Consider the following 14,718-nt stretch of genomic DNA (forward strand, 5'->3'; position numbering starts at 1 on the left):
AGCAACTGCTGAGACAGCTCTTTATGGTTTATCTTCCAGGGTGCTCTCCTAAAGGACTTCAACATGATAAGAAGCAGTTCAAACCTAGGAATAATAYTGTTGATTCAGTAGTGTGCTTTAAGGTGTGAGTGTATGTGTAGAAGAAATCTAGGTGGGTATAAAACAAGTAAAAGTTTTGAAACAAATAGACTAAGTACTGTCAGTATTTTAGTAGTTAAAAGGAAAGTGAATTGTAGATTGTATATGCAGACTGAAGAAACAGATAATGAATAATAAGATATTATGATTGGATGGGATAGAAGTAATTTAAAGGGAAGATAGTACAGATAAGTTTTAGAGGATGTTTATACTTGTCTAGTAATCAAAGCTTAACCACTAAGTCTCTATATGTGTAATGTTTCCAAATGTTAACCCTATAATGCGTGATTATAATTGATATGTGTTAAAAATCAACACCTTCTTTAGAGTAAAACAAAACCAATGGTATTGTTACTATAGTAACAATATGGAACACTATAACCATAGAAGAATTTTTTTCTCTGTAAGCTATAACATGGTCCAAAGGTAACGTTACTAGACTTTTACAGTAAGATTGTGTTAAGAAAAGATAATGATTTTGATAGTTGCTGCATGGAGGATGCTCCTTTCTCTCCCTGTTCTCCCCTGCCCATGGCCTGCCTGTGCTGAAGCCTTTCCTTGTCTATCTCTCAAGGCTTGGCAGAGCCAAGGCCCTCCCCAAAACTTCCCCTGGGGTTGCCTCCTTCTCAGTGCTGCTGCCACTGCGCTCTCTGCTTTCTTGGGCCAAGATCAGATCTGAAAAGTGTCAACTCTCCCAGGGCTCCTGATTCTCTTTTCCACAGGGACCTACTCATCCACTCATTGCAGGGAGGTATGGTATCTGCTGCATGCTGGTTTGGTGTGGAGAAGATGGGCTGGARAGGGTTAGCTCATTCTGCTGTAATTGATGCTTTTGCAGGTGAGGTCATCCTCTGTCCCCAGCAAACAAGGACTGCTGCAGTCACAGGTGGGCTCCTGGCAGCAATCTGCCCTCTTCCTCCACAGGCAAGCATTTGGCTCTTGGTTTTTCATCATGCTTGGATATCTTTGCATATTGATTTAGGGAGGCAAAGAGGTAAGAGCAAGAGAGGGGGGAAAGGAGAATAAAATGGTGATGGGGAAACCACAGAAACCCCTTCCTGACTGTGGTTTGGTTTTAAAGTTAACATCTAAGGCCAGAAACTGATCTGCCAGAAGAGGGAGACTTTGTGCCACCTTCAGTAATCCCGAGCTCTCCTTTCCTGCTAGAAAGCAAAGCTAGGAAGCAGGAGGTGGTTCCCTAGGCAGTTAAAGGAAACGTTACACCCAATTGATCAGTGTAACCCTAGAGAGGGTCGAACTGCTGCCACAAAGAGAAGAAAATGCCTAGAACATGAGTGCTGTCCTCTCTGGAGAGAGTCCCTGGACAGCCTCTCCATCACCAGCCAGCCCTCCTCTCCCAGCCCTCCTGACCTGAGCTCAGAAGAAGGCACTGTGACACTGAACTCCAAAGGCAAAACAATACCAGGATCTTGTTCAGGATACATATGGAGGGGTGTTTTTGCAGCTGGTGCTTTTCTACTCCACCAGGTAGATCTATTCCCTTCTCCCACCTCCAGCACTTTTGTTTGCTTGAAAACTCCTCCATGATGGAAAGTCTTCCCTCTCCTCTGTTTTTCCCACCCTCTTGCCTGTTTGCAGTGGGCAGGAGCCAATATAAGTTCAGGACTGTTTAGTTATTGGTAATGATTAGGTTAGAGGGGTGACTAGTGTTAACATAATTGGATTCAAAGCTGCTCATTTGCAGTAACAGGGACCCCTGCTCCCTCTGATGGAGGGATGCTGGAGAGATGGACAGTGCTGTTCTTCCAGATCTCAGCTGGCAAATACAAATGCATCTACCCCAAATCTGCATTAGCTGAAGACAGCACTGAGGAAAAAGATCACAGTAGAAAGTGATGGGAGGATGAGAGGTAGGGGAGCATGTTTTCCAGGTTCATGCTGATACAAGACATGAACCATGCATGTGGACCACTGCAGTCTCTAATGCATCTCTGTGGGAAAGGTGGAGGGGAGAAGGAGAAAGGGGTGCCACTGGCTGTGACCAGGGATTGCATGGACTTGTAGGGACTTCTGGAGCCAGCAATAAAAGGCCCTTAGGGACCYAGGCAGTGCAAATTGCTGAGTGCCATCAGGTCAGACTGTAGGAGCCAAGGTCACTCCATCCTGGGCTTGGCTCAGGAAAGATGTAAGGAATGAAGGTAGAGCCCTTCCTTCCCCCAGCAGAGTGAAGTGAAAAATAGCTAGATGAAGCTAGATGTAGATGTGCCTAGGCCTGGCTTTAGCCAGGAGAAGGGGGCAGAAAGGGGCTGACCCCTTTCCCCAGGGCTCTGGACCTGGGGCCAGCAGGGGGAAAGATAAGGAAGGATGTTCTGCACCCTGCAGATGAGAGCAGTGGGGAAGGCTGGGCCTGTGGGAAGTGGCAGAAGGCCCTTCTCACAGTGTCCCTGCTGCAGGTGTAGCTGATGGCTAAGTGGAGAGGAGCTGGGCACCCTAGGACCAGACTGTGGAAGTCTGTCCCAGCCAGGATCCAGCAAGCAAGAGCCCCCATGCAGCAGGCTGGGCTGACTGGATCACTGTCCACAGGGAGCACAGACCTTACCATGGGGAAGCAGTCTGGTCTCCCCACKGATCCATGTAGGCTCACGCACCTCACTGTCCTCCAGCATTTGCATATCCCATGAGCCCTGCCAGTGGGGTGCAGCATGGGGGTGGGAGAGTCCCACAAGACTCAATCCTTCAGCAGGGGTACAGGGCTGTGCAGAACCACACTGGGACTGCAGGGACAGAGCAGAGAGCTGGGAGGCTGTGGATCTGTGARCTGTACGGACAGCATGGGTGCACCTGACCACTCAGTGGAGCAGCTTGCACGCCAGTGGCTGGGTGTGACTCAGGGTGGGGAGACCCACCAAACACCACACATAGCTGCAGGCATCAGAAGAAATGACAGGCAGCTCCAGTGTGTCAAGGCTCCACAAAGGAATTGATGCCTAAAGGTAGACGCTGCCTCCTCTCCTCCCTCTTGAATCACCAGCCAAAAACTGCAGAAAAAACCATTTCTTTCCCACACTTCCATACGTATTTCTTGTCAGACCAGTCCTGTCACCATAGAGCTGGTAGCTCATAAAAGGCAGAAGTGGCCCAGCAGGCAGGGTGTACCCACAAGAGTGCTCGCAGGGTAAGCTCAACAGTGCCTGCAACAAACAGCTCAAGCTAGGAGAGAATCACCCAAACATGCACTCAGAAACGCTCCCTGGCACATCAAGGGAGACTGATACTTCTCTACATCTCACCAGCTTCTCCTGTGCAAGAGGCACTCCCAGCCACTGGAGAAGGGGGAAAGGCTCCAGCACTGCACAGCCTGCCCACCACAAGAGGAACTGAGGATTTAACACAAATGGCTGTGACCACGGGGAGGTCTTCACTCTGCCACCTTGGAGTAGGTGGCATTTGGCACACTTTTGCAGTAAAGTATTCTTTGTCCTGTGGTAAAGGCAGAATAATCAAGAGAGCTTTATCCCAATACTCTAACAAYAGATGACACTAGGATTCTAAATACCTATAAGGCTGGAAGACAGCTGTGTTTTTTACATCCTTACAGCCAGTTAATCTTGCCTTCCCAAATCATTACTTCAGAGGCAATGGCACACACAGGACACCCATCTGAGAAAGTTGCCTAGAAAGATACGGGAATTCAGAGCTCTGTCATGTGTTGGCTGCACCTATCCTACAGGACAAACTCACATCCTGTGATYCCTCTCCCCTGATGATTGTGGCTGAGCAACCTCTTGGAGTAAACAGAGACAGCCTTCCAGCTCATCTGCTGGCTGTCCTTCCCAGGAAGGCAGGKCTATGGGAGAAGTGTGCTCCCTGGGAGCAGGTGCACCTCAAGCTCACCCTGTCTGCAGTGCAAACAAGTGGTGAGATGTAACAAAAGCAGGTAGTTACTGCACCAGGTGCTGCCAGTCTTTCACCAACTGGCATTTAAATGAGCTCCCTTACCAGATCACAGGGTGATGGGGCACAGCTGAGGCATCTGTCAGTAAAATTAAAGTGTTCTGGCCCAAGAATCCTGGACATAAGTCATTGCAATCAGAGCAAAAACAATCAAACAGCTGACATTTGCCACTACTTCTTTCATCCAAAGTGACTAAAATCAATCATATTGATTACTGAGTACRCATTTACTTATTCAATGAAACAAGAGCATAACAAATCACTACAGCTGTTCTTTAGGAATATAAAAATGGGTCCAAGGGGATTCATAGCAATCTCTTTGTTCAAAATGGCAATTTTGAACAACAGCCTTAACAGAATACAACTGCACCTGCTTGTCAACATGTATTGTTTTGCATTGGTAGCACTACAAATGGTGAAAGTTCAGTATTTTGAGGAACATTCTTTTCAAAATGCCTTTGATGTTAATTTCTTTCTACATAAATGCCAGACATGTTGTTTCTTAATTCTTTGTGTTTATATATTGAACTACCATTTTGTACTTTGCATCCATTTTTAGAAAGTAAACATACTGTTTATTCCAAACATTTCCACAGTCTTAAAGACATTTTTATAGTAATTTAAACCATCTTCCACAGGAAAGAACAGTTCTGTTAGAACTCTCAAACATTTTAAAGGGTTGGAAAATTATTCTTTAAAGGAGAACTACAAAACCCTAACAGAGACTGGACAAGTACTTAAGGGTACTGTTTAAATTCCAGCTGTTTGCTATTATGCATATTGTAAGGAATTCACACAGCATTCCTCATTATTTTATGACATGAAGTGCCACACACCCACATGGCAACAAAGTGGAGACTCCAAACTGTGACGGAGTGATCATGGTGCTTTCTAGAAAGAAAACAAAGTGTCTGTAAATGGCAGTGTAATTTAAAACCCAAACTGTCCATTTTACATACCCTAAGTAGACAATCTTGGATGCTGACAAGAGAGAAAGTAGAAAGTACATGCAGAGAAAAATATATTTAGGTTTGGCTGATCCAGAGACATAAATGATTATAATTTACCCTTATGCAGGGACACAGCGGGATATCTCAGCCTGCTTAGAGGTTGGAGAAACTCTCAGAACTTATTTTTTGCTTTTCAGGCTGTAATAGGCTCTCAAATATGACTTCACTAGCTACAGATCTTATGAGCACAGCTTACTACAGAGAAATTTCTCAGCATCTCTACCAACCAACTACATTTTCCCACATTTTCTGGTAAAGGTCCACGGAAATCACTCTAGACACCATGAAATGCTGAAAACAGTAATATGTACTGTTTCTTTGCAGATGCAGGGCACATGCTTATGGTGCAGGGTAGAAATTCCTGGAAATAACTGTGTTGCGTGATTCCTAATCTTCRCTGAAATAGGGCTACCGATGTTCCTGCTACACCAAGGCCTGAATTCACATAAAGCTACAATTTATGCAGGGCATTTCCCCCTTCTCCCAGCATACCCAGGATTCTATCCTTTCCCCTAATTTATAGTAAGCACAAGACATCATCAGAAAAAGGATACAACTCCGAAGGAAYCTCTCTTGCAAATGCACACATTTGTTTTAAAGCATCAGGCTAAAGGCAAACATATTTGTGGTGTGTGTAATTCCCCATGCTGCTCTGTTTCCTGCTGTCACTTATCTGAGGACCGTAAGCGTACAGAAGTCCTCTCGCTTGTGAGAGTATTATAACCGCCACCATTTCAAATAATGAATCTGCTGACAAGTATGTACTGCAAAGAGACCGAGAAGCAGAGCTTTGAGCTTGGAACAGAAACCTGATCAGACACCACATCCTCTACTTAAAATCATCCTCCCCAAAACTTAAACTAATCGCTACTTCAAAAGAGTTGTCTGGCTGCTCCCAAGCGACAGGAACAAACACAACAACTTTACAGTTCATCAGTGCTGCCATTTGACAAGTGAACCAGCAGACGCTTGCTAGTTCCTGTGTTTTTCCTGTTACTAATCACTGCTGTCTAAGGAGGGGAAGATTTCTGGATTGGTGCTGTGTAGCTATACAAAGCCCATTTACTGAAGAGCAGTGACAATATAAGATCACCAAATGGAGGTGAGGTTAACTTATGAAACAAATTTGGCAACCAGGGTTAGTTTTACAAATTCAGATGTTGCAAAACAGGGTCATGTGGCAGCAGCCCAGTATACAGAGACCTGCAGTCAGCTCCAGAGAACCTCTAACATCAGCAGCAACTCTGTGGTCCCAGAAAGACAGAAAAGAGCCATTTAGTGCAGGGAGYGAACTGATTTCCATAACTGAGGGGGGTGGGGGGAAGAGACTAACTCTCCAAACTGAAGAGGACAAGACACATTTTAGCATGTGAAAAGGAGGAAAATACAAGAACTTCTTCCACTCCCCAAAGTCAGAGTGGCCTTTGCTGGAATAGCACCTGTCACCTCAGGAGCACCACTTACCTACAAGCAAGATTTCAGTTTTGTTTGGCAGATTCAGCCTGAATCTTTGGCAATTGCACARTCATTGGCTTGTGCAGAAGCTGTGCCTGCAAAGCCCTGCAAGTACCAGGTTTAGTTGCTCCAAGCAGGAAACAGTCACTCATTCCTCAAAGCCCCTTTAAGCCTTTGTTTTGCTGCTACTGGTGAATAATGGTCTGYGATTTCAGCGTCGGGCACTCCAGCAAGAGAAGCTCTCTCCCTGCCACCTCCCCATGTAGTTTGATAGTTACCCCCCCCCCTTTTCTCTCTAAAAATGCATCTTAAGCAGTGCTAGCTGTACTCCTGCTCTGGTTTAGCTGGGTCTGACATTAAGCACAGTTGCACAGAGCAAGAAAGTGATCTGGGTTAAATGGGAGGAGGGTAATATGGATAATTTGGAAGCATTTGTTTACAGACACAGTCAAAATGGTGGGGGAGTGGGGCTACTTAAGTTGGCACCCCTGTAAAGCGGGCCTGTCAAGACTATGAAGTAAGAGAAAGCATACAGAAGATGCTTCAAAGAAAGGATGCAGAGGATGATCCATGCACCAGACTTCCTAGAAAGCTGCTCTCAAGGAGGCATGTATTACATAGTACCTTTCCTGTCCACACAGTGGTGGCCATAAAGCACTGCTGCAGCAGGAGATTTTGGCAACTGTTGCTGTCTACAGAAGTCACAGTGTCAAGGCCACACACACGCACATTACTTACAGCCTTCTCTGGCACGGCATATGGAGAGGACTTAGGGGCACGTAAACCTGGAGGCAGGTAATTCTTATGTTCCAAGGTGGTACTGGAATGGAAAGACTTTAGTCAGTTCTCCTGGCAAACCCACCTGTTCAAACTGGCATATTTTACTACAGTATAGAGCAGAGCAGGGACACAAGGGGAGGGTAGTTTGCTGGTCAGACATGGTGGTATTTAGGAGAGCTATATGCTCCAAAACCACTAGAAATGTTTTGAGAAAATGTAGTAAATAAAGCCAGATAACACCATTGTCTCATCCCTTACAAGAGCAGAGGTGGATCAGGGTAGAGCTTGCAAGAACTGCAGAGCTCTCAGCTGTGAGATTGTTGCCRCACATGTGTTTAGATGAACCTTAAAACATGCTTTGGCAACTCAGGTGCTGCCCTCACACCTTGTACACAGCCTGCAACAGTGATCCGCTGTTGGATCAATGAGGCCAGCCAAGGCAACTCCACCCAGTTCACAACTGGCCACAAAGCCCCTCATTCCCCCAAACTTAAACTGTGATTACACTTTGCAAAGGGTTAAGGAGGAGATTTCTGTGAACAGAGAGCACTAGTGCCAGCACTCTGCCAAGTCTAGGGTGACGGGAGGTCATGAGGAACTGCAAAGGCAACCGTTAGTTCAATGCAAGCACAGTAACTGCATGGAAAAACTCCAAATGGTGGCAACTGGCCTCATTTCCTAAGTCAGCATAATGGCTCAGCACCTCCTTCCCCTGCATACTGGCAAAACATCCAGCAGGAACTGAACGAAGGSTACCAGCTGGAAGAATACCCTGCCACATGCATGCAAGGCACAGAGTAACTGTGTTCTGGCAGGCCTAAGGGCTCCCTTCTCCTGTAAAGRGCAGTCACTGTGAGGAAGAAGGCAACCCTGAGCCAGCACCATATGAACATTCACTGTTAATCAAAGTTTCTCACCTCCCAGGATTCACCCAGCAGTGATGCCAGCCCATGCCCAGCCATTGAGGCTGGCTTGGATGTAGGCTGCAATATTCAGCTTTGCAAAAAACTGTTGTAAGAAATCAGACTCTCATTCCCTACCTGTTTATGCCATAGTTGATCATGCCCTGAACAAATGGAGAAGTCAGCTGCTCCAATGACTCTGCAAAAGGAAACAGATGTTGTGGCTCAGAACCAAGCAATGCCAGCCAGCACCATCACATCAGATGAGCAGTGCCTTTGTCATATTTCTACATGTTGAGGAGGAAATAAGCATGGATCTAATGATGGACAGAAGTGTCTGCTTTGCTGTCATTTAACCAAGGAATATAAAAGTTACTATCTGTTTGTTTTCATCCTTGCACAGAAGATACAACAGCCTATATGGAAAGGCACAGACATTGGGAAGCATACCCATGCCAATTATGGCAGGCATGTAGAACAGTTCTCTTTGTTAAGAGCAGCTTTCTAGGCAGGGAAATGCTTGGGTTCAGGAATGACCACAATCAGAGTGTCCTACAAGGGAGACCTAAGTGAAGGCATCTCTGCACTCTCACTGTTCCAAGTAGAGTTGGAGGACAAGACTGGAGAGGAGGCAGCTCTGTGGCAGGAGTGGAAGTTCCTCACCTGTATCCCAGTCTTCATCRCATGGAGGCGCCTGCCATGTGCTCACAGTATTCATCTGCCTTCTCTGGAAGTCACTGGACTCACTCACTTCARGGAGAGAGAGAACTTGATGACTACAATCAGTGCTACTTCAGAAGCATGAAGTGTTTTGGATCAAGCTGTAAACAGCTCTTGGCTTTAGAGAGAAACCCCACACAATGCAAACAGGTTAGGTTTCCTAATCCCAGGAGCCAGGTGTCGAGATGTACATTCTTCAGGCCTCACGTGCAATTGAATAACTCTGCATGGCTTTTTCAACAAACAGGAAAGGCCTCTGGTGCCTGGGACCTGGTGGCAGAAATGCTYGAGCGGAGAGGGAACCTGCTTCCATGAAGGCAGGCATCACTGCTAGCCTCAGTGCAGCTCTACATCAGATGGAAAGCCACTGTGGTATGGCAGAAGTTTCACAGCCATTGTAGGGAACAGAAATGACACTGCATAGCAYAGGATGCCTTTCTAAGTAATCTGGGGGTTTTGCACAGCCCCTCCAGCCAGTCTCACTGGGCTGGAGGCTGTAGGACAGATGAAGCAAGTGCAACAGTAGAGAAACCTGGCAGAGGAGCTGCTCTGTTTCTTGATGGGAGTGAGCTACTCAGGCTGCCCTGCAGGAGAACAGCTGCAGGGATTTCCACAGCTTGGACACCTGTTTGGTGGAGACGGACTTTTCACACAGCACCAGTGTCAGGCCGCAACAAAGAGAGATCAGCTCTAGCAAAAGAGGGGCCCATCTCTCTGGTCACTAAAGCATCCTGGGCCCTGCTAGAGGTACTTCCATCTGCACAGTTTAGGGCACAACCTTTTTATTCAAGGAACCTGCTAACAAAATATGTGCAAAGCAAATGAGAGACACCTGCAGGACTCTCATAACCCTACCCAACAAATTGAAGTGAACATGACTCATTTCCCAAGGCTCCTCTGTTGCACAAAACTATAGACAATATTTGGGTTCCTGTTTTTCAGTTATTCTGTGAGCAGTCCTTACAAACAAGAGACCAGAGTCCCCAGCGTGAACATATGTCTCAGAGCATGTGTGGTTCTCTTACCTATATCTTCCTCAATGAACCTTTTGTCATGGCAATTCGATATGTGATCACGCAGGTCAGCTTGAGGAACTAGATGGCGGGCATTGAAGGGGCACGTGGCCAACTCCTTTGCAACTTGAGGGTAGCTCTAGACAAGAGAAACCCCAGAACATGTGCCGTACCCACTAAGTTCACTTATCCTCATCTTTTTTATTGATTAGCAAAAGACTTGTGATCTCAGTTCCCGATGTTGCTTAAAAGAAGACTAAACAAGGAAAGGCAAGACATTGCTCAAACACTTACTACAAGTGCATGGGGAAAACTAACATGCCTGCTCTCTAAAATGCAGCTCATCATTGGAAAAAATGAGCCACCCTTGAATTGATTCAAGTGAAATGTACCCCCAGCTAAACAGCCTACAACTTGCTGCAATGCTGGCAATACGGTTGCATGTTTTAAAGCACAGATGCAACTCCTTTAAAAACAACAGGGCAGAGATGGCAAGCAAATCTAAACCTTTCAGACATTTTTAAACAAGTAGACACAAAGGCAGAGAAATTCCTTACCTCTTTCAAAACAGCTGCGGAGCTGGCTAGCATTCCACCTGCAGACTTTGGTGGTAGAGGATCGCCATTTAGGTAAAACCTTAACACAGGCACAGGTTCTACTGGCAGTGCTCAGCAATTACTAGTGTAAATTACTCTACCCCTGCAAATGAAATGAGCTCTATCAAGAAAGCACAACTTTGCCACTATCCCAGGCCCTGCCTGGGGCTTTGGCTGGCACAACTTTGCTGCTCAGGGATCACATTTGTGATTGAGGCAGATGTAGAGGCAGAAGGCATGATGAAGAGGCAGCGCTTCCTCCACTACCACAGATCCCTGACTGCAGCATGGGCTAGAGGTGCATCCAACAGTTACCATCAGTAACTATCTACAACTATTAATCTGTAGCCATAGCTCAGGCTGTAACCAGGCTCCTGGCAGGTTTGTACAGCCAAGGTTGCTGTGCCTTCACAACATTCATCATTTGCATCAGCTAGACTAGAGCTACCTTGTACAAGCTGTTCTGGCCCTGCAGTCATAGCTTCTCAGTGCCAAGGCAGTTAGAGCTAACAGGAGCCAACTTGCTCCAGTTGCACAGTGTTGCCCATTTGTGTGGCAGGGCTGCATTTTGCTGCACAAAAGAACGGGAAGCTGAGGCAGGTGGAAGTCTCTATTGGATCTTGTGCGTAGGGTATGCTCACACCCAAAGGGAATTCAACGAACCGCCAAGCAGGAAGGCCAGTCTCTGCTCAGACACAACAAGAGTCTCCAGTGCAAGTGGCATTTCAGATAAGATCAGATGAGATGTTCTGAGCTCTTCTTCTGTCTATTACAGGAGCTGCCCAGGCAATCCACAGTCTGATGGGTGATCATTATCTCACCTCACCCTCCCCTAATTAGTTAAGCTTGCTAACCTGGTGATCCATTATGCAAAACATGGACCAAAACAACAGGGCAACATCACTCACTCGGCCCACGTGCACATTCGTGCCACAGTCTGCAGGAGGTGAACAAGGGGAATTTAAGCCCTCTTGAATTCAGGAAAGAAGGAAGTACACAGTGCTTGGCTCTGCCCACCACTTTCACTTATATTGCTTATTCTTTTTTTAAGCCACCAGCTCCATCAAAAGGAATCAGTTACAAGTATTGGTATCAGTACACACACTGTAGCGCTGCATCCTCACTGGAAGATATGACACATCTGTAGTATTTTAAAAACCATACTGGTAAACTTAAGGGGGAACAACTGGTTTTTAAAAAGTCTCAGCAAAAACCCAAAGCTCAGACTTCCTTGCTACTTGCAAAGCTTGGTAGTACTTGACAGGTTAAAAAACAAACAAACAAACCCCATTAGGACACAGAAGAGACAAAGGAAAGCATCCTATTAAATGAGTCATATTCAAATTTTGGATAAAAGACTGGAGGGAGGGGGAAGCAAGACTCTCCAATAGGTGCTGAGCCTGGGACCTGCAATTTCTGTCAGATGTACATTAAATAGTTATTAGCAATATAAAAGAAACTGCTAGGCAGCTGCACTTCTGGCACTGAAAAGTAGAGAATTAATTGCAACGCCAAATTACTTCTTCTCTGACTAGCTCAAAGAGGTGCACGTAACTCAGGCTGCATTCGCTTTCCAAATTAAAGTGGAAACACTTACCTGACCTCTATGTGAGCTGGAAGAGACCAAGATTTTCTTCCTGACCTAACTATAAAGAATCTGTATCTCCTTTCAGCACAGCCACACTGGTCTCATGTGAATTAACATGCACTTGAAGCTATTACTGAATGAACAACATGAAATAAAGGCTAAATGAAGCTATGTGCCATGAAGTTACTCCAGCCAGACAGAAAAGGCAGTACAAATGAGAACACRCATGTCATACTGACACACACAGCCACCAACATTCAGTGCCTTGTTCAGCAATTTGGCTTACCTTCCTGCATTTTACAAGGTGRTAGGGAAACCGGCGGGCTCTGATTCGATGATGTTTATTATATGGACATTGCACTAATCTCTCTGGATCCAAAATATCTAGAAGAATAGAGAGAAAACAAACTAGATAGAAAAGTGAGATCTAACAGCATCATTAACACAGTGAAGTGGGGGGGGGGGGAAAACCCCCACATACCAGCACATCTGAGCTGTGACCTTAGGGAATTAAACCAGTTGTTCTTAGTTTGAAATCAATCATTTTGCATAAACAGACAAGTTCATTTTGAAGGTTAACGTGACTGGGATGTCCCAGAATAGTCAGCAGCATGGAGCACAATAATTCTTGAAGTTACCATGTTAGTAGGTGACCACAGTTACTCAAAGTGAATGAGGATGGCAGTACTTTTCCAGCTATCTTACTATTTAGAAAAGAATCAGCAACATGACAACACACATGCCAGGGCCCTCAGGAGCACTGCCAGTCTGAACAAAATCTTTTCCAACCAAAAGCTAATTTTGCTGGAGGAAGGATGCCAGACAATTCAGTTTCATTTCTGAGGAAGCAGCATGCCTAACATAGTGCACTTCYAAGTAAAGTTTTCAAAAGTCATTCAATTATTTAGGAGCTGAGGAGTTACTAGAATTTCTAAGAGATCTAAGAATGTCAGCATCRAACCAGGAAGCGGCAGGAAAGCCTGCATAAGCACTGTGGGTTTTTTTTTGTTTGTTTGTTTTAAAATAAACATTTCCACATTGTTAGCAAGGAGAAGGGCGGCAGCCATGGAGAAGCACAGGTCCCCTCTGTAGCCTGTGAGTCTCTACTGTGCACATGAGGGAGCTGACCCAGACTTCTCCCATTCTTCCTGTCCTGCCACTCCTTTTGCACAGGCTTTTGGTGCACTTAGGATTTGATTMCACAGTAGCTTAAATGGATTTACAGAGGGGCTGCTGCTGTCTAACCTCTCCTCTGCCCTCACATCCTCTCTTACACATGCATTGGTGCTCAGTTGTCTCAACAGCCAATTCAGGGAGCTATACCTGCCCAAAGGCTGACAGCTAGTTAAGACACTGTTCCACAAGTCACACTAAGCTGGCTTAATGCTCAAAGTAACTAGGAAGGAAGGTCCTAATCCTCCTTTCCATCCTAAGTGCGCAATGCTGCTGCTGTCAGCTCTGCCACCTGCCAGCACACTCCACCTCCCTTCAACCAATTTAGGTCATTARAACAGCTGAAAACTAAAGACTCCTTCCTCATTAGGAAGCATAACAAGCTTTGTACTGGCTCAGCTGCCCATGAAAGAGCAACTGGGGTGGTTTTGCTGTCTGAACTGGCTCAGCAGAAGATCAGAGRAAGAGCATTACCAGTATGAGGAAGGGGGCAAGAATGAGCACCAGAGGGAGAGGAAAGGCAACCTCACCGCAGAGACAGCAAACAGAGGGATCACAGCAGTTGGCTCGATCAGAAAACAGACACAGCCATCACAAAGCTTCAAGGAGCAAAGCCTCTAGGGCACTACAGTAGTGCCACAGGCAAATGAGATCCCAGGACCTATAAGCAATATTGCATGCAAACGCAAAGCCACAACAATTCTAACAATTTATGCCAGAAGCTAGCTGAAACAACTGTAGGAGGTAACAACGCTTAATCAAATTAAGCCACTTTATTCAGATGCTTTCTAGACACCAGACCCCATCYGCACCACAAGCATGCCTGGTATGGTAACCACGTACAGCATTCACCTGGTTGAAATAATCAGCAAGTCACTGGAGCCTTCTTGGCTCAGCCACAGAGGGAACACAGACAGACCCAGGCCTACAGGGCGCTAAAACACCCTCTTGCCGGCTCAGAGAGGAGGTCACGCTGGGGTGCCCACACCCCGCCCCGCCGCACCTGCCTCCCAGCGGCAAAGACAGCTCCGGGAAGGAGGCGCGGAGGAGTAAAGGCCGAGGAGGGGCGCTGGGCCCTTCCCAGCACACAGCGGCGGCCGCTTTCCCCTTCGCGGCCACCTCGCCCCGAGCCTCACCGAAGTCATCCTCCACCTCCATCGCGGGGTGGGGGGGGGGGAGGGGCGCTCCGCGGAGCGTCGGCGCCGCAGGGGCCGGGAGAGCCGGGGCCGGGGCCTGCCCTCAGCGCGGCGGGCGGGCGCGTGCAGTAAGGTGCCCACACGCCTGCGCGGGCCGTTTCCTAGCAACCACCCACCCCCACGCGAGGCGCTCCCCCCCTCCCCTTTTGGGGCGGTGGTTGCCTAGGTAACCAGGCTGGCTGGACCCCGCCCCTCACCTTGGGGCCTTGCTTTTGCCCCCCCTTCTGGGCGC

At 46.8% G+C, this 14,718-nt stretch overlaps 1 protein-coding gene across 1 annotated transcript; it reads right to left on the bottom strand.

Moving 5' to 3' along the window:
- Positions 1-7,022: 7,022 nt before the first annotated feature.
- Positions 7,023-14,448, bottom strand: GTSF1 (gametocyte specific factor 1). The gene is made up of 7 exons (XM_026076222.1): positions 14,427-14,448; positions 12,404-12,501; positions 9,946-10,072; positions 8,864-8,950; positions 8,339-8,399; positions 7,257-7,344; positions 7,023-7,028 (listed from the first exon to the last, which is right to left on the bottom strand). Exons 1-7 carry the CDS (start codon positions 14,446-14,448, stop codon positions 7,023-7,025), a joined length of 489 nt encoding a protein of 162 aa, XP_025932007.1.
- Between the last annotated feature and the right edge of the window lie 270 nt (positions 14,449-14,718).

The sequence above is a fragment of the Apteryx rowi genome, unplaced genomic scaffold (assembly GCF_003343035.1).
Source record: "Apteryx rowi isolate R43461 unplaced genomic scaffold, aptRow1 scaffold_428, whole genome shotgun sequence".
NCBI classification, from domain to species: Eukaryota; Metazoa; Chordata; class Aves; order Apterygiformes; family Apterygidae; genus Apteryx; species Apteryx rowi.